Genomic DNA, 19,122 nt, shown 5'->3' with positions numbered 1-19,122 from the left:
GGATTCTGCCAGTTTTGTAAGAAAATAGTGCTGCTTCTACATATTCATTTACTGCCATAGGAAGTGTAAACTACCTCATCCAGTGATAATTGGAAAGACTGAAGAAATGTAACCCCTTTTTTGCTAACTTTGTGTACATAGGAGACTTGATGAAGAGTGCCTCTGGAGAATTTGCTGATGACCCATGTTCTTCTGTGAAACGGGGGAACATGGTGAGAGCAGCCCGTGCCCTCCTATCAGCTGTCACCCGGCTGCTCATTTTGGCTGATATGGCAGATGTGTACAAACTGCTTGTTCAACTTAAAGTTGTAAGTAGTGACTCAACTGAAACTTTCTGTCTCTTTTTAATTTGCTTATTATTAAAGTTGTTCACAATAGTTTTTTGGAATAGCAGGGAAGAAGGGACTGCAGTAGAGGAGTGCTTTTGCCTTCATTCCTCTGCTAATGGGCTTCCTAGTAACATCTGGATAAGCACTGTTGAAAACACATTGATGCATTAGATCAGGCGTAGGCAACCTAAGGCCCGGGGGCCGGATGCGGCCCAATCGCCTTCTAAATCCAGCCCACGGACGGTCCAGGAATCAGCGTGTTTTTACATGAGTACAATGTGTCCTTTTATTTAAAATGCATCTCTGGGTTATTTGTGGGGCATAGGAATTCGTTCGGTTTTCCCCCCAAAAAATATAGTCCGGCTCACCCCATGGTCTGAGGGACGGTGGATCGGCCCACGGGTGAAAAAGGTTGCTTACCCCTGGATTAGATAGACTAACAGATCTTCCTCTGTGATATGACCCCATATACAATTCTTGGCTTACATTTTGGCCAGTGGACTAAGTATTGCTATGTAAAGTCAGGCTAGAGCTATATGCCATTAAAACAGGCAGGTTACATTGTCATTCAGATTGCATGCCTGTTTTGTTGGGGGTTGGAGGAGCCCAACAGATTACTACTGCTTAGGTACTCTTGGAAGTTACTGGTACTACTTCTACAGAATCTGTATTACATTTTTAAAAGTTGTATAGTCCATATAGTTCAAAATCTGATTTAATCTTCTAGGTAGAAGAAGGCATCATGAAACTAAGAAATGCTGGTACTGAACAAGATTTAGGAATACAGTACAAAGCTCTTAAACCAGAGGTGGATAAGCTTAATATAATGGCAGGCAAAAGACAGCAGGTATAGTAACTTTGCATGTTTTGAAAGATATGGTTGCTTTATTTACTGGTATAGTATCTGACAGTATTTGTAACAGAATCACAAGATTGCAATGCTATAAATACTTTTAAGGACTGTGGGTGGGTGGCTTTCATGTCCAGGAAATGGATGTTCAGCCTCTTCTGGGTGGAGTTGTAGGTACAATGGGAGGAATTCAATATCACAGTCTTCTGACCGTTCCGCCAGTGCAAGTATTTCAGCCTGCCAGAGGAAACAATCCCCCCTCCCCCCTCTGCATCTCATTCTCCCAACACATAACCCTGATCTAGTTTTTTCAGGGGAGAGGGGGGGGGAGAACCCATTATGCAAGCAGGGCTTCTGCGGATGGGACTTGTTAGGTGAATCTTACCCATTGTCTGGAGACACTTCTAGAGCTATCTCTGTCATATGAGGCTCAATTGGCTTCTGTGCCAAGGAGTGCCCATTCCCATTTCCAGCCTTGTCTGCTTCATCAGCTACAACTGTTCTTGCATAGGGATAGCCTAGCTATAGTTATGCATATTCTGGCAATCTCCCATCTTGACTTCTGTAATGCTCTCTACACAGGGCTATTTTTGAAGATGGTCAGGAAATTGCCGCTAGTGCAGAATGCTACCACCAGAATACCAACTGACATTTTGGTGTGCAGACATAGAATACCTATTTGGCAGGATCTTCACTGGCTGCCTATACTGTATGTTACCAGTAGGGTTGGGCCCATGGACAAAAAGTTGTGTTGGGTCAGTCAGTTTGCCGTGAAATGGCTCTGAAACCCATTCCATAGAATTTAAGGACAAGTCCCTATAAATCCACAGTTAAAAATTAAGGGAGGGAGTTGTGAGTGCTGATGAGTTGATCCAAAGGCTGTCCTTTAGTATGTTTTTAATGGTTTCAGCTGCCTAAGTGATTAGCTAGTGTGCAGGACTTTTGCTGCTACATGCATCGAAATCTCCATGTAGCAAGCTCCCTGGAAGTGACTGCCATCACTCTCAACGGAAGTTCTATTTATTTTAAATTGAAGTGCCAGTCTCAGGAATTGGTTCATAATAAGAATCTGTTTTCCTTTGGTTTAAGATTGGAGAAGGAATCACATCTATGTATACCTCCAAGACAGTTGCTGGAAATGTTGTGGGGCAGAATCCTTAGAAGTTAAGTTCCAGAGTAGGCAAAGAAAATTACATTCAGTTTTCATACAACTTCCAATTCCTTGGGCCTATTTACAGCCACTTGAACATCATTAGCAAAATATAGAGGAGAGTTCTGTATTCCAATCTGCCCTTTCTTCAAGTTACAACTTAGCTACAGTACTATTCTTCTCAAACAACAACAAAATAGCAGCTAGCTCTCTGGAGGTGGTGGTGGTGTGTGTTGGTTTTCTGCAGAATTTTAAGCTTCAGTGAGTACATATCATGGTCTGAGAGAATATTGTGTACATGTATAATTAAGATTTGAAACCATAAGAGGCTTGACTGAGACTTTACTGCTTTACTATTTGAAGCTTCTGATAAAACTTGTGAGACTCTTGCTCATACTTCTCTCTGCTGTCTAGAAGTTTTCTAATTACCTGAACTTCTATTAATGAAACCTAAACTTTCAGGATTCTACTGTTGCAACATAATCATGTCTTAGAAGCCTTGTAGTTTGATATACTTCTTGATGAATGTTATGCTATTACACTACTTGTTCAAAGGGAACAATATGCAATGCTCTGTTAGTTATGGGGGAGTCTTAAGTGCTGACCTGCATCATATTTATCTCTTAACACATCTTGCTATTTGAAATATTCTCTGCAGGAATTAAAAGATATTGGCCATCGTGATCAGATGGCAGCAGCCAGAGGAATCCTTCAGAAAAATATTCCTATACTTTACACTGCTTCTCAAGCATGTCTACAGCACCCAGATGTAGCTGCTTACAAAGCCAACAGGGATTTGATCTACAAGCAGCTGCAGCAGGCAGTCACAGGAATCTCTAATGCAGCCCAGGCAACAGCTTCTGAAGACTCTGTTCAGCACCAGAGCGGTGGCGGAGAATTGGCGTATGCACTTAACAACTTTGATGTAAGTACTGCATTTTGCAGGGGGGAAATGTATGTTCCCTTTTCATAGACAGTTGGTCGTAAGTTACCTAGAAACAGATCTCCTGAGGGTGATGAGTAACCGTATCCTTGGTTTACACATGGCTATTCAGAAACTAACAGATTTGTAAACATCTGTACCATCTGTGTGAATATGGTGATAAATGTACATTTCTGTAGATACACTTGGGCACCATGAGTGCACACACAGTTGATTACATGACTGCTTAAACATCTGGAGATGTGTAGTTGGCAAGACTGGTACTTAGCTCTAGATAAGCTACCTTCCTTCTTTTGGCATGGTTATTTTCAGAGAACTGTTAGGGGGTGGCAGTAAGATTCGATGCTTAGCTTCATTCAAAACAGGGCTGAAATTAGGACATAAACTCACTTTTCTCGACTTTCACCATGACCTGATAGGAAAGCTGGAGATTTGAAACAGAATATTTCCCCTATTTAAGTGAATATGTGAAATGCAACCTATCTGCTCTTTTCTTGACAAGGTCTTCTCTTCTTCCTCAGTCCTGTGTGAATAAGTTACTTCACAGTCCCGTCCCGTCCCGTCCTGTCCCCCCAGCTTTGACTCTTGTCTCCTTTTAGCTCTGTACTGGTTTCATCCAGCTTTTGCATAGGCTGCTACTACCCCCACCTTGCATTTCAGCTTTCCAGATTTGTCTCCTTGGATCCATTTCCTTAATCCACTTTTGCAAGGGGCAGAAATAAAAGTGCCTCTGACATGAGTTCAGTGTCAGAATCTCCACCCCTTTCCCCAGACCAGGCATAGGCAAACGCGGCCCTCCAGATGTTTTGGGACTACAACTCATACAATCCCTAGCTAACAGGACCAGTGGTCAGGGATGATGGGAGTTGTAGTCCCAAAACATCTGGTGGGCCAAGTTTGCCTATGCCTGCCCCAGACCATAGAGAAGAACTGGGACTCCTTGATCCAGAACTGGCTTTTGGAGGTATTTGAAAAGCAGTAAGGCATCAGGTTCCTTTCAGAATTGCTCTTGGGCTTAGTGCAACAGGGATAAGCCACCTTCACAGATTTGAAATGAGCAGGGAATTTTGTCACCCCACAATTACATAGGGGTTCAATATCCCAGACATCTTTGGGTCATAGCAAACACAAACTTTTCCTGTCTACCAAGGCCAGCAAAAATGGGTTGCCTACCCTGTATCATACCCTGATCAGCATTTCTATGTCTTCTCTGTGTTCCTGTCAATACCATCCAGCCTTTCCTGTCCTCATCCCTGTTTGAGGCTTCCTCTACATCTTCTAGGAAGCTCTGGCATAGAAAGGTTAACCAGCCTATTAAATCCAATCTCATTTGTCTTCTCTGGCTGCAAATATATTCCAGGCTCACTACTAAGTGCTAGTGTAATTTTTAAAACCCTCAACAGCCTTCTTATGGCAGTCCTCAACCCAAGTGAAATTGCATTATATGTGAAATTCTTGGTCTTGGGTCCATTCCTTTGTAAAGTAAAATTTAGGCTGTGATTTTGCACTCTCTTACCTGAGAGTAAACCTCATTGAACTCTGTGGGACTTCTGAGTAGACATGTATTGAATTGTGCTGTTAGTAGTGGTCAAAAACCCTTTTCAGTAGTGGTCAAAAACCCTTTTCAGTGGCTGTGCTACTGTGTAACAGAATCCCTAAAAGGATTAAACACTGAAAATATTGGAGAGTTGACAAATTGTAACGCTTTGTCTGAAGATCCTTTTTAACATGTTAATGAAAAAGATTCATGTTAACATGAAAAAGATTGAAGTGGAATCCCTGCTGTAGTTTAACTTGGTATAAACTATACTGTTGCAAACTCTGTTAAAAAGGCTTTTAAGCCGGAAGGAATTGAGTTTAATGTACTACTTTGTTCTCTTTAGTCCAAGGAAGATTTTAGCCCTGCATAGGTTGAAAAGAGGAAACTTGGTAACGTGCTTGATGTCAAAAGTATGAGTTGCATTTCCTAATATTTCTCAGCTGTGTTCATCAAACTGACCCAGAGTAGTATGGCACTTACTTGGAGTTTATAACTTTTTCTTCCTGCCAGAAACAAATCATTGTGGATCCTTTGAACTTCAGTGAGGAGCGTTTTAGGCCTTCCCTGGAAGAGCGCCTGGAGAGCATCATTAGTGGTGCAGCCCTAATGGCTGACTCATCCTGCACACGTGATGACCGACGGGAACGCATAGTTGCTGAGTGTAATGCAGTGCGACAAGCCTTGCAAGATCTGCTTTCAGAATACATGGGAAATGTGAGTAACCAAATTATGTTGTGTGTGTATTTGTAAGTGAAATTTGAAAAGAGACCGTAAATGGTGTGGCTTGAATTTGACTAGAATCTCTTAAGAAATAGAACTGGAAGTAAAGTTGGGTCTTTTGTAACTTTTTTCTTTTGGATATACTCTCTTGGTGTGTTGGTATAACTTTTTCCTAACTTCTAAATTACTCCGTGCCTATTGAATTGAAATGAGGGTTGGATGGAAAAGCTGGATGTTGAGTATTCTGTAGCTCTAGTTTCCTGCAGCCCTAAATAGATGTGTCATGGCATTACATTGTGCAATTACTGTGGTGTGCGAAATGGATCTTAAATATAGCAAGAGTCCTGCTGGGGAATATCAAGAGTATATAGTACTTTTGAAGAAGTAGGCTCTTGTCTATAAAAGCTCATGCTTTGTTGTTGTTGTTTAGTCGTTTAGTCGTGTCCGACTCTTCGTGACAATCTCCAGGAGATTGTTTTAACATATGCAGCAGATATTGACAAATACAACCATATGAGTGCCTGTTGAGGGTTAAAGTGACTGAAGTGATGTGGTCTTTTAATAAATGATGACATAGCTTAAGATGGTGTTGATGCTGCAAATATAGCATCATTGACATCTGTTTGCATAAGATACATTTCTGTTCATTCAACATACTGTAAAAAGAAGGGATTTAAAAGATGGCAATAGAACTGGAACAGTGCTGACATCCAACATTTAAGCATTTGAATTTAGAATGGAGTTTTGACAGCAAAATAAAAATCCTTGCTTCAAGTCCACATAAGACTTAACTACATTGCACAGTGATAACTGTCAAACCTACTGCTGGTACCTGTCATATACTTTCAGATTGAAAATGTTCAATCTCCCATCAAATGCATATTTGTATATCCTTACAATATTTGTGGTAAACTTGTTAAAATTTGAAGGAGAGTTTCCTTCAGCAAATTTGGTGTCAACACTAATTACAAATGTAGGATGTAAGAAAGATTTGTCTAAGGAGAATGAAGGAACAAAAGGCATGTGCAGTTTGGGTGGCTGCAGTGTCAACTATCTGTTGCTTGGTCTTCCTGTTGCAAGTTCCACTCATTTCTGGATTTTCATGTGTCTCCTTTCACCCACACCCATGAGTAGATACTAAATCAGGTAAGACTGCAGTTTGACTAGGTTAACGAGCATCTCTTGTTTGCTTTATTGGAAGAATGAGTGTCTGAAATACTTTTAAGACATTGACTATTCTTACTGTAAATTGACTTGATGTATAGCAACACAGGATGCATGATAAGCGTATGGAAATAACTATGTTTGAAATAAAATTTGAGAACTGCCAAGAAATAAATTATTGGAGCGGGGAGTTGTCAAATGCCTACGAGACTGAATAGTAGTTATAGAGGGGAGTTGTCAAATGCCTACGAGACTGAATAGTAGTTATAGATGTAGCTTCGAATGTGTGCATAAAATGGCTCTATATTAATTTGACCTCATTTACAAAACAGGGCAGAGGGAATTTGGTAAGCTGCTGCTCAAATTGTATTGCAATCCATGAGTGTCAGATGTTTGCTCTAAACTCCAGGCATGACCAAACTTGGCCCTCCAGCTGTTTTGGGACCACAACTCTCATCATCCCTAGCTAACAGGACCAGCTAACAGCTGGAGGACCAAGTTGGGCCATGCCTGCTCCAACGGTTTCTTTTGCTTCAGCAGTTAGTAATCTGTGGTTGGTCATTGTAGTGTTTATTCCTTCCAAAGTAAAGTGTTAAGGGGAGTAGCAATAAGGCATCATTAGAGAGCTATTTATGGCTGTGCTTGGGTGGGGTGCAAAGAAGGAATAAAAAGAAGGTGGTATGGTAGTAGTGGGAAGATTAAAGGCAAGTATATTATAAGCAAGGGAAGAATTGGAGGATTTTGTGCTGAGGGGCACTGTTTTAAAGGTAGTAGTGGGAAGATTAAAGGCAAGTACAGTATATTATAAGCAAGGGAAGAATTGGAGGATTTTGTGCTGAGGGGCACTGTTTTAAAGGTTCAGGTTAGGATTATTGAGATTCCATTGGAGGGGTTGGGCTAGATCAGGCATGGTCAATCTTGGCCCTACAGCTATTTGGGGGCTACAACTCCCCTCATCCTTAGCTAACAGGACCAGTTATCAGGGATGGTGGGAATTGTAGTTCCAAAACAGCTGGAGGCCAAGTTTGGCCATGCCTGGACTAGATGCCCCAAAGGGTCCCTTCCAGTTCCATGATTCAAGGAAATCTTAATTCTATAACATTTTAATTTATTGAGCTGGTCAATAAACCTATTGAGGATGATTGTCAAGCGGTATACCTGGGGTGAAATCTAACAATAGCTGTCCACAACTGAAAGATACTGTTGGCACAACAGATTCCTTCTCCCCCTGTAAGCCCCCAGTATTAGCTGTGAGGGGCGGGGAGGAGGATATTTTAGCATTTGTGGGAAGGGAGCTGTAGAAGAAAGGTGTCCCCTTGCATACTGGATGTTGCCCAACTTCTATTAGAAGCTTTTGGTGAAGAATAATTATTCTATGAACTGAACATTCATGGTGTAAGTAAATTGACCCATTTATGGATCAGCAGCTAGATATTAAAAACCAGAAGTAGAGTGTAGGAATTAATTACAATGGTAGGGAAGCTTCTTCATCTTTAATTTTTTGGATGCCTTAGATGCCCCAGAATCATTCTCCCAAAATTGGACTCCAGCATTCCAGGAGGTGCCACTACTTCTATTACCCTCTCCCCCCCCCCTAAATCCAGATCACAGCAAATATAAGTAGATCTTATTTCATGGGAACATAGCTTTACTGGTTCACCTCATGCAATGACATCCACAGTGAGCAAAGCTTTCAGATCATTAGCACTATTGCAACTGTATCCATAAAACATCACCTAAATATAAGCACAAGACAGTAGAGGCAGCAACCGATTTGCACAGGGGTTATTCTGGACCCCCACGTGTGTCACTGGGGCCCACTTAAGGCTGCCCCATTCCACCCCTTTTTGGGACATTTCCAGGTTTGGGCCACGTGCATGTTTACAGTTGCACACATTGGAGAAGCGTAAACCAGTCTTTGCCTGTAGTGTGAATGAAACTTGTGTAATTAAGTAAAATTATTTGGATCCATGAGAAATCTGAAGATGAAATCTCAGTGAAAAACACTTGGCAGAAAGTAATCTTATGGTGTCACTTGGCTTGCATATTGGGCAACTGATGGCTAAGGGCATTTGTGTTGAGACAATTCATTTCCTTCATAAGAAAGCAGAAACCAAAGCGGTTTAATCTAAAACACAATTAGGCAGAATGGTGGTCAGGATCTAGAGAGTTGCATTTAAGTGTATTCAAGGCTTTGGGCATATCCAATGGAATTTGGCTTGTTTTTCTTTGACTTGCAATCCCCAGTACCATATAAAGACTACTTTAGAACTCAGAAGTTTCAAACCAAGCTTACAATAAAGCATGGAAAGGGAGTACTTGAGCACAAATCCAAACTTTTGTTAGATGTATAGAACTAGCTGCAGTTGTTCAGGTCCTAGACCATGTGTCTACTTCATGAAGTCCTCTATGCCAATCTTTTGTATGTTGAGGGAAGGTAAATTGCTGAAGAGCTCATTTACCAGGTAATGCTTCGTTTCACAGTGCTTCTGCTTATATTAGAACATTATAATCTTAACTTTGAAATCAAGGCAGAATTGTTGTTGGGTGTTTTTTTAAAAAAAAACACCCCAATTTCAGCATCATAGTAAGAAACACTACTTTAACTGACTTGAAGTGCAGATGAAGGTGAACTTAACCACATTTAGACACTAAATCAGCAGTGTTTTTGCAAGTGAGACATAGGTGCTTAAAAAAACAAAATTCTGTAGTTTGCTATGCCATTACAAAATAATACTCATTGCAGCTGTTTCCCTCTCTTCACAACCCCAATCTAGAGCCGAATAATAATGATAATGATAATAAAAGTACCCCATCCATCTGACTGGGTTACCTTAGTACCTTGCTCATGCCACATGTGTTTCCGTAAAATTAGGAAATGCAGACTCAGCCCCCCCCCCTTTTCCAGTCCTCTCGTCTTACACAAGATTGGGAAGGAGGGTGAGCACAAATAATGCTTTTAGTATGGCATGACTATCCTATTGGACAATCCTATCCTTATCAAATGGACTGCCAGCTATACCCTTGCAAATCAAAACGACATTCGCATTGTCCATGCTAGTTCAATTTAATGGTTTCAGGGAGAGTATTTAATCTTTACCTTTATCAGACTTTACAAAAGTCTGACATAGAATTCTGAACATCCATTAAAAATGTTAGTTTTCAACTGTTGGGTAAGGATTCATTTGGTTCAGGATAGGATCACAACAGCAGTACAATCACAATTCACACATATATGATAAAAAAGATGAAGTAATCAGAAATCAGTAAGATAAGAAAATAGAGGATGAATTAAAAATATGATGTAATAGTTAAAGTTGATTGTATAAGTTATAAAGTATATTGGAATGAAAAGAGAAGAAATATGCATAAAGGAAATAATATGCAAAAGATATTAATAGAGAGGAAAGATAAGTATGGATTACGTGATTGGAAGTCTAGCACATGTGGTGGGTGGAGGGTGGTGGAGGGAGATTATGTTGAGTTGAAGTATGATGACTATCGTTTTGTTTAGTTTTTTATTATTATGACCTTACGAGAGTGAAAGTTGAAGCTGAATGCGAAAGGAGGTATGTAAGATGTATGTAATGATGCATGTAAAATGAATGTAAATGTTTTTAACTTTGTTTTTTTCTTTCAATAAATAAAATTGTTTAAAAAATTTTTAAAAAGATGAAGTAGGTTCCCAAATGCCAGTTTGGGGTAAAAGCAGATTCAGTGCCTGAAATTTTGAAGAATTTTGCCTGTGAGCATATTGTGAAATGTAAAGGTGAACAGGTAATCCTAGCTAGGCAGATAGAGAAGAGGAAGAGGAATTTTTTTTGACATAGTGACAGATTCACACAACTCACTCACTCATTGGGCTCCCAAAATGTAACTTTAAAATGGGAGCCAGTGCAGTCAAGCTGGCTGAACTTTAGCAATCACAGCCAGTCTAGGTCACGTTTGTTGAACAGCTAGGAAACAACCAGTTTATACACAAATCAGAATAATACACACAGTTCTTTTCCAAATATTAGGGTTGGGTTTTTTTACTACTTTGTGTGGCACTGTGTTGTTCATTAGTCAATTTAGAGTGCCATCCTAAACTCATTTGGAAACCTGGGCAAACTGAAATCTGTGTCTTGAAAATAAAAGGATTAAAATCAAGCAGATCCCAGGCTATTTCATGCTTGTTGGGTTCTTCAGGACTTTAATATCAAAATATTAACCCAAAGTGTTTCCCATTTTTTAATCTCTCCACCCGCCTTCCTGATTCAGTAATTGCTGCTTTTTACTGCTTCTTCCATGTAGTATTTTCTTCCATTGTTTGTTTTTCAGCTGTTGGTTACATTATTTCTGTTTATTACTGTGTTGTGAATTGTTGTGTTTTTATATTGTAAACCACTCTGTGATCCTCAGATGAAGGGCAGTTTAGAAATTTAATAAATTATTATTAATAATAACAATTCACTTGAGGATCCAGAAAGTTCACAGTGGCCAAAGTGGTGTCTCCATAAGTTGTCAGACTACAATTCCCATTAATCCTGACAGCAGGGACTGGTCTATACTAATGTAGCTAACAGTGGCATTTCAATGGTGTGTAATGGAAGGTACCATACTCAGAGCCTTTCTAGACAGCCTATATTGCAGGAGCAGGTAATTTATAGCTGGTCCTGAAGACTGCTGTTGTTACATTTTGTCACCAAATAGATTGCATTACCAGTATTTTCCATCTTGAAATGGCACCAATAAAGAGGCAACTTCTATTTTTACAGTATACACAATTTTAATGTTTTTGTACACTGCAATTACTGCATTATGAACCTTTATCCTCCACCAGAAAACGCATCTTGGAACATTATTGGCACAGGTCATTTGGAATGTCTGTTAATATTTTATTTCAGAATTAAATGAAAAGTTCCAGGAAAAAAATTAGTAATGAGAGAAATGATGGATTAGAAGGACTGGGGAGACTTCTGAAGTTTGCATCATGGATGTAGCTACCCTTTTGTTCCCTTAGGTTACATGACCTGCATTTATGTTGGGTAATGGTGTAATCTAAACCTTTATACCCCTGTAGAGTGAGTGAGTGTTTGTGTGTATCACACACAAAGCAAGTAACTACTTGAATATTAAAAGTGATTCCAAAGTACTGTATTTAATGTTGCTATCAGTTGAAGGAAGATAATGCTTGTGAAGCAAACTCCATGTATCTGATCTTGGAGTGCAGATGATTGTGGCACCAAACATGATATAACCTCACCACCTTGTTCTTCCCACATGCAGCAACAAATTGTAATTCTGAAACTTGCTTGCAAGGACCTTAATGGACCATAAAGGCAGTAATACATATACTGAGAGATTTGTTGGGCAGTGAGTTCCACAAATACGATGTGGTTCTGCTTGTTTTGACCCCTCCCCTTCTAAGGCTCTGTAAGTGTAGCTGTAGAAGACATGAAGGAAAGCATTCTGATATTAGCAAATAAGAGAAAACTTCAAGCATGTGTGGAAACCGTCGCTAATGAAAACACGTAGTGTATGAAGGTTGGGGGAGAACTACAGCTGCATGACACAGTACATTATGCTAGTCTTGAGGTTGATTCACATGTGCATATCTCCATGATACATGTTTACAATGCAGTTTCTATCCATTTTCACTGTAAACAGTGTTCTGCTTTGATGATGGTATTCTTATGTTTTAGATTTCTTACTGCCAAAAAAACCTGTTTTTTCTGGGAAGAATTCTTTTAGACACCAATTAATGTTATACCTTATACAGCTTTGGTATATATATATACATGTGGTTATAAATCACTACTTTTTTCATTCTTTTGAATGAACTTTTGAGGGAGGCAGAAATAAAGGGAAGTAGCCAAAGGGAGAGACAGGATATTAATCTCATACTAGTAAATTAAAGCTGCCTGACCTTTATAAGCTAAGAGCAAACATAAATATCACTCCTCCTGAATAAATTTAGTAATTTATTTAATGATACACCTGGCACCTTCAATGCATAGGTTTAGGCGCCAGGCGAAAACTTTTCTCTATAACCAGGCCTTTGTCTGATTAACATTCTATGTTCTTTTACACATGTTTGTGGGAGGAAGATTATTGGTTTGTTTTTGTTCTTGTTATGTATTTTGTGTTCTAATTTTTTATTTTTATGTTGTGAATTGCCCTGTAATGAAGGGCAGTACTGTATATAAATTTAATAAATAATGATGCATGAAACTCTCTCCCTTCACTTATTTGATATTTGATGTATATTGGCCAAATTGTAGAAACCTGTCAACTGGAATTTTTTTGTGTTTGAATTCAGTCTTTTGGCATTTCATACATGTACATCCTTCATAGATGCTATTGTCAGTGTGATTATGCAGGTTTGAAATGATCTTCATACTGTATGTTCTGTTGGTTAAAATAATACTCCTGACATCTTTCCTTATACAAGACTGAATGTGAGTGTAGTAGCAGTCAGTTTGCCACTCAATAAAATACCCTCTTTCCTAGATAGACAAAGCAAAATAGTTAGAAATATAGCGAACATAACTAGTGGGCGGGCTTGCTGTGTACAGCTCAGTGTTGTTTGAAAGACTGGTCTATTTTTGTGGATGCCAGTGAATCATCACGCAAGCCATATGATTCCTCTTACTGGGTTTAATACTGGCCTGTGCTTTGAGTGATTGCAAGTTCAAACTTAGTAGCCCACATAGTTTTTTGTTAAAGCAGCCAAAGGTCACTATAAAGACAAGTATTCATTGTGGTAATGGAAGTATCTGCAAGACATGTCATAACTTTGTAATCCAAACCTGCTTGAGTATGGAAATAACATTGGACTGTCCTTGCTTAGGTGTCTACAAATACCAGCCCAAAGGGAAGGGATAGATAGGTGGGTTAACATGGCAGGGAGGAATAGAGAATTTCCTTGAAGGGAAAAGTAAACGCAGATCAGACTATTATCAGCAGTTCCACATACTCACTTGCTGCAGAATCCCCCTGTTCCACATGTTAAACACGAATATCCGTTTCCTACCACACATTTGGAGGAGATAATGGCAGCAGTAGGATTCTACTGGCATCTCTTACAAAAGCCCAGCATAAGCCATAGAAAGTACCCAGGAGGGCAGGGGTTGTTGGGAACTAGAAATGTTGGCTAAATAAGTCCAGCCAGTTTCACAGCTCCTACATATTTTTTAAGTAATTAACTGGGATAACGTTGGGCTATTTTCAATTGGAAATATGCTATAGGAAGCAAAAAGGGCTTGTAGTGGTAATGATCTTGGGCATGTAAATGGTTCTGTGGAAAAACTGCTGGAATTTATATTTCCCACTTTATACTAAATTCTATAGAGTTAGTGCATTGCTACTCAGCATAGTGAGGAACTGCAGACATTTTTGAAAGAAAAGCCTGTTTGCTACCTGTTAAGAAAGGGACTGACTTCTGCTGTTAAGCCTTTATCTTTCATTGCCTTTGTCCACCTTCCTAACACACTTGTAGAGTTATGCACAGCTGATTCTTGGCAAGACATGAAATTATCTGTGTCTCCATATGGAGTGGGAGCTGGGAGAAGAGGCTGGCAGTTTGCGAGAGTTTGGTATATAGAACACTAATCTCAATGAAGCTGAATAGATTCTTGGTGGCTGCAGTGTTTAAATGCAGAGAGAAATTCCCTTTGCCCAGATGCATAGAATACACTGTATATGGCTAAAATAATGGCTTACTACATGAGATATTTGCAGATATCCTTCCATCTGTCCATCCATTTTCACTCTAGTAGTAAACAGTCAGTGGCTTAATAGAACTAGAAAAATAGGAGCCCTCCTATTAACTTAAAATAGAGTCCAATATGAAAAGCTTAAGCTCATGGGTTGTGGACTTTGACTCAGTGGCTTTAAAGTCTTGCATCTCCAAACTACTCACTTTTTTTTGTTAAAGCATTGAAATATATTTATCCAAGTACTTCACTAAGAGATATTACGCATATAAAAATGGATTTTTGAGCCAATGGTTAGGTTGAAAACTTTGCAGCATAGTACAACACACAATTAATACTATATACTGATTTAAGAACTCCAAGCACCAATGTTTCTTTTCCCTCTGCATGTACTTGTAAATACTGTTGCAGCTGAACGTGGCATGATATGTTAGATCTACATATGTACATTTCCTTCTAACTTTATAGCTTTGGTTATGTGTTCATGATTTTTGAACAGTTGTATTAAATTCTCCTCTCCAATGAACTTCTGTCCACATTAGATGCACAGTAATATTCAATTCCATAACCCAATCTGGAAACTGTATTGTTATCCAGAAATCAGTTTTGTTCAGAGTAGTTTTGTACTGCCTAAAATATTTCTAAACATTCTGCTCAGCAAAATAGTGTTCCTAAAATTGCTTTTTTAGTAAACCATCTCTGATATCCTACATTAAAATGTTCTTACGTCTCCCAACATATTTGTCTCACTTCTGAATAAACCAGACCAGGATTTGAGCATAAATCTTACTTGATTGGGATGTTGCAATGGTAGATGAAAGCTGTACTGCAAGGACTAATTTGTCCTCCAGAGAAACCAGTAGTTGGTGCATAAAATAGTTTTCTGGTCTAGACAAACAGCTGGAGATGAAAGGAATAATTTTCTGTGTTTGCTTTAAAAAAACAACCATCTCAGTTTTCATTTGTGTAAAGTATATATTGATTCTTAGTCTGAAATGTGTCCCATTAGACAGATTTAATAAAAGTTGAAGTGTATCTAATACTTTGAAGACCAAACTGCATGCTACTGATTGCCTGTAGAAGGTTGATATTTCAAAGCAATGGGGATGTAATCCTGGTTTATTCAGAACTGTCAACAGCTATATTCTGAATCTGGAACACATTTAGATAAGCTGAACTCTCAATATGGAGTTAAGAAAATAATAATCTTTTTCCATGCTTCAGTACACTGGAAAATCCCCATTTGCACCTTTCCACTGTAGATCATAAGTCCCAAGAACCAGTTTTTTTTAATGAAGAAAATTCCATTAAATCTCTACTTCAAAAGAAAACCAAGCCAGCTGAAATGTTGGGGATCATAGCTACAATGCTTTAGTTGGTAAAATGTCCTCCCTTTACTGGGTCCTGTAAATATATGCCTAACATCTTTTCATCCAGACCATTCTTCTAAATCAAATCTGGAGGCTTGAGAGTAAAAATTTACACGTATAATTACATTAACATGAAGCAGTTTACATATTTTGGGTTGAGCATATTTAGACTTCCAAACATTAGGAGTGCAAATTTAATGCAAACATTGCTGCTTTAACACAGAAAATACTATGGGTTTAAAAAAGCCACCCTTAAATACTGCATCACTCAAAACAAGTAGCCTAGAAAAATCCAAGCTTTCTCAACATTTGTAAAAAAAAAAAATCAAAAATATGTGTAGGATCCCTGCAATTTAAAATAAGTTTATCTGATTTTGTGTTTCTTTTTGTTTTTTGATTACCTGTATATATTATACTTCACATTCTTTATAGGGTAGTTGCTGACACTTGCACTGTCCGTAACCATTAATGATGATGAAAGGTCCTTCATGGCTGGCTTCATATTCATTATATGGTCCTTGGTCTGACATGTTTGACATATGTAGCCGTGTTTGAGATCGTAGTTGCCTGTGGCTTTGAATCATTGAGCACTGCCTAATTTTTCTTAATGTGGGAGGGCAGCACTTCCTGGAGATGAACACTACAAAAATGATAAAAAAGAAAGAAAATAATAAAGCCATTGTTCCTGTAATTACCTGCTGGCTGAAGACGGCATTGTTCGGCTCAGGCAACTGCTCTTCTGTAGTAATGGGTATGCCTGTCGTAGTTGAAATTTCTTTGTCTCCCACATGGAAATTTGAGGAGCTTATCCTTTTTGTATATTCAGTCGTTGGAGCTCTGTAACTTGTAGCAATGGATGTAACAACAGTTGATAAATTCCAACAAAGCTGAAAACCATAAACTGCATCTAGAATATCCTCTCCCTGGGTGTGGTTTGGGCTATGACAAAGTATCGAATGCTCCCACCGACCTTGGAAGCCACTCAGCCATGTGGCTAGTGCACATATTTTGGGGCTGCATTCCCAGGGATTGCTGGAGAGGCCCACTGTAGTAAGGGTTGCAAGTGAATATAAAACCTTGGACTCCAGAGTGGTTAGCTTGTTGTTATCCAGTAAGAGTACTTTAAGATTAGGCATTGTTTCAAAAACTGTCATATCAATGGCTTTGATCTCATTTCCAGACAAATCTAGCTTTTCTAAAGTGCCCCAGGTCCATTCCATCCCGCATGTCAAGTTGCTAATTTTATTCCCCTGCAAGAAGAGCATGTGCAGATTGCTTAGCCGTAGGAAATGAGCAAAGTTAATCTTTGTCAGCTGGTTGTGCTCTAGGTGAAGTTCCCTCAGTTTGATTAATCCTGCAAATCCATTGCGTGCCAAACTTCGCAAGCGATTTGTGCTCAAATCCAAAAAATCCAAACTACGGCAGTCTGAAAATAGACGGACTGGGATAGTCCTCAGGGAATTGGAACGTAAACTCAAGGTTTGCAGTTTGCGAAGGCCATAGAACAACTCAGGATGCAAAGCAGACAATTGATTGAAAGAGAGGTCCAAATGTTGCAGGTTAAGCAGTTGGCTAAAAGTTGTGTTTGGCAAATAAGAGATTTTATTTGAACTTAAAACTAATTCCTTGAGTTTATACAGTCCTTGAAAACCATCTTCTCTTATTGTATCAATTTGATTATGGTCTAAATGAAGCCAAGTAAGTTGACTGAAGCTTGCAAACTGATCCCCTTCAAGTTCCATAATAACATTGTGCCTCAAAGACAAACCTAGACAGCCCTTGTCAGTGGTGTTTGGCACTGAGTGAAACCCCTGAGAGTCACAGTAAAAGAGCAGCTTCTCGCAACGGCATTTTGGCGGACAAGCCGTGCCCAAGGCAGGCAGCATTTTAAAAACAATACTCATTGCATATACTGCTGCCAGCATAGGAGCCCCTAATGGCCACTTGAAATGTAAGCCTGCAGAATATAATTCAGGGAAACAACAAAATAGGATATTTTTATCAGATGTATGCTTCCAACAAGACGGATAAAGAATGCTACAGATAAATCACATGCATTAAAATGTTTCAGGTCTTAGAATATAAAACAAATCCTAGTGAGCATCTCTGAATTATTGACATTACTGATAAGGCAACTGAAAACTGCCTTTTAAATCTATTGTTGTCTAAATGTGCATTTCTGAAGCAAGGTTGACTGCACATAGTACAACAAACAAAAATATATAAACTTACCCATTCTTTTGAGTGCGTTGGCGGTTGCATTCAGTCGCAGTTTTAGACTCAACACAGTGAGTCTGTAAAAGGCTCTAACACTGACAACCTTTGAATAATTTACTTTCTTCTGCTGTCCTCATCCGAGGAAAAAAATGACTTGACATCCTCTTTTCTCATATTCCTTTTGAATTCATTTCCTTGATTTCCAGCGGTAGGTCTGTTAATTCCTTAAACAGTGCTGAATTGGAGTTCTTGGTACTGCTGCTTAATTGAAAATGCTTTCAACTGCTATGGCTTTTTTGTCTTAACTTGTTGATGGCAGAAGGGTGGCTTATTGCTGAGAGAAGCTTCTGTAGTCGCTTGAATGCATTTGCTGAAAAGCTTTCAGGGATACGGTACAGGAATGCATTTGCTTATGTGCTGCGACCACACAACTGTATATAGGCTGACGTCATCCTGTGACGTTCCTTTTTGTTTGGGTTTTCCAGAAGCTTTGCAGTTTAAGACACAGTGGTGCATACTGTGAATTGTGAGATTAGACTACCACTAAGAGGAAAAACTAATTGTAGGAATTTTTCATCCAGCATCCAAGTAATTGGAATGACTTTACATGAATCTCTCTTGCAAGTTACATGTTTATAACAATAGCCCTGAGCTATACATCTGAATTTGTGAAGTAAAGTTATAGTACAGATTTTTGTGACATGGTGGTCCTGCTGGCATTCTTATGCCTACATGTGTGAGAGCAGGGTGCTAAATTAAAAAAAAAAAATCTGCCAAGGGAGAGTTGCAAGGGGTTAGCATGTCAGAAATTATTTGTATTGCTATATAATTAAAGATCTAGTTTAAAAGGAAGAATTTTTATTTTTTTATTTGCTAGAAATGGAGAAAGAGTGTTTTGGTAAAGACCACATAGGGGAGTCAAATCAAATGCAATAGCTTTAATAAATCGTTTTCTACTTTAAATGTGTTTTTTAAAAAAATAAAATAAGATAATGTCATTCAAAGCTCTAATGGTTCTACTTCTGGATAGTTCAGATATTATTTGAGAACAAGCAAACTTGAGTCCTATTCCAATGAAACAAATGTGATAATGAGAACTTGAAGAACAAAAGCAAACCTGGGTGGACAAAGAGTTCACAGGG

General features: G+C 38.9%; 2 protein-coding genes across 6 annotated transcripts in view; one reads left to right on the top strand and one right to left on the bottom strand.

The window, feature by feature from the left end:
- The window catches only part of CTNNA1 (catenin alpha 1), a 69,082-nt gene that overhangs the window by 15,541 nt on the left and 34,419 nt on the right, over window positions 1–19,122 (top strand). For all 5 annotated transcript variants that reach the window (XM_035110170.2, XM_035110169.2, XM_035110167.2 and 2 more), the window contains exons 4-7: window positions 142–308; window positions 1,057–1,176; window positions 2,988–3,254; window positions 5,323–5,526. In XM_035110170.2, coding sequence (XP_034966061.1) covers window positions 142–308; window positions 1,057–1,176; window positions 2,988–3,254; window positions 5,323–5,526 — 758 coding nt within the window. The remainder of the gene's footprint in view (window positions 1–141; window positions 309–1,056; window positions 1,177–2,987; window positions 3,255–5,322; window positions 5,527–19,122) is intronic.
- LRRTM2 (leucine rich repeat transmembrane neuronal 2) lies at window positions 16,174–17,990 on the bottom strand. Its single transcript, XM_035110171.1, has one exon. It carries the CDS (start codon window positions 17,686–17,688, stop codon window positions 16,174–16,176), a length of 1,515 nt encoding a protein of 504 aa, XP_034966062.1. The 5' UTR covers window positions 17,689–17,990.

The sequence above is a fragment of the Zootoca vivipara genome, chromosome 3 (assembly GCF_963506605.1).
Source record: "Zootoca vivipara chromosome 3, rZooViv1.1, whole genome shotgun sequence".
Lineage (NCBI taxonomy): Eukaryota > Metazoa > Chordata > Lepidosauria > Squamata > Lacertidae > Zootoca > Zootoca vivipara.
This window is presented reverse-complemented; position numbering and strand designations above follow the sequence as displayed.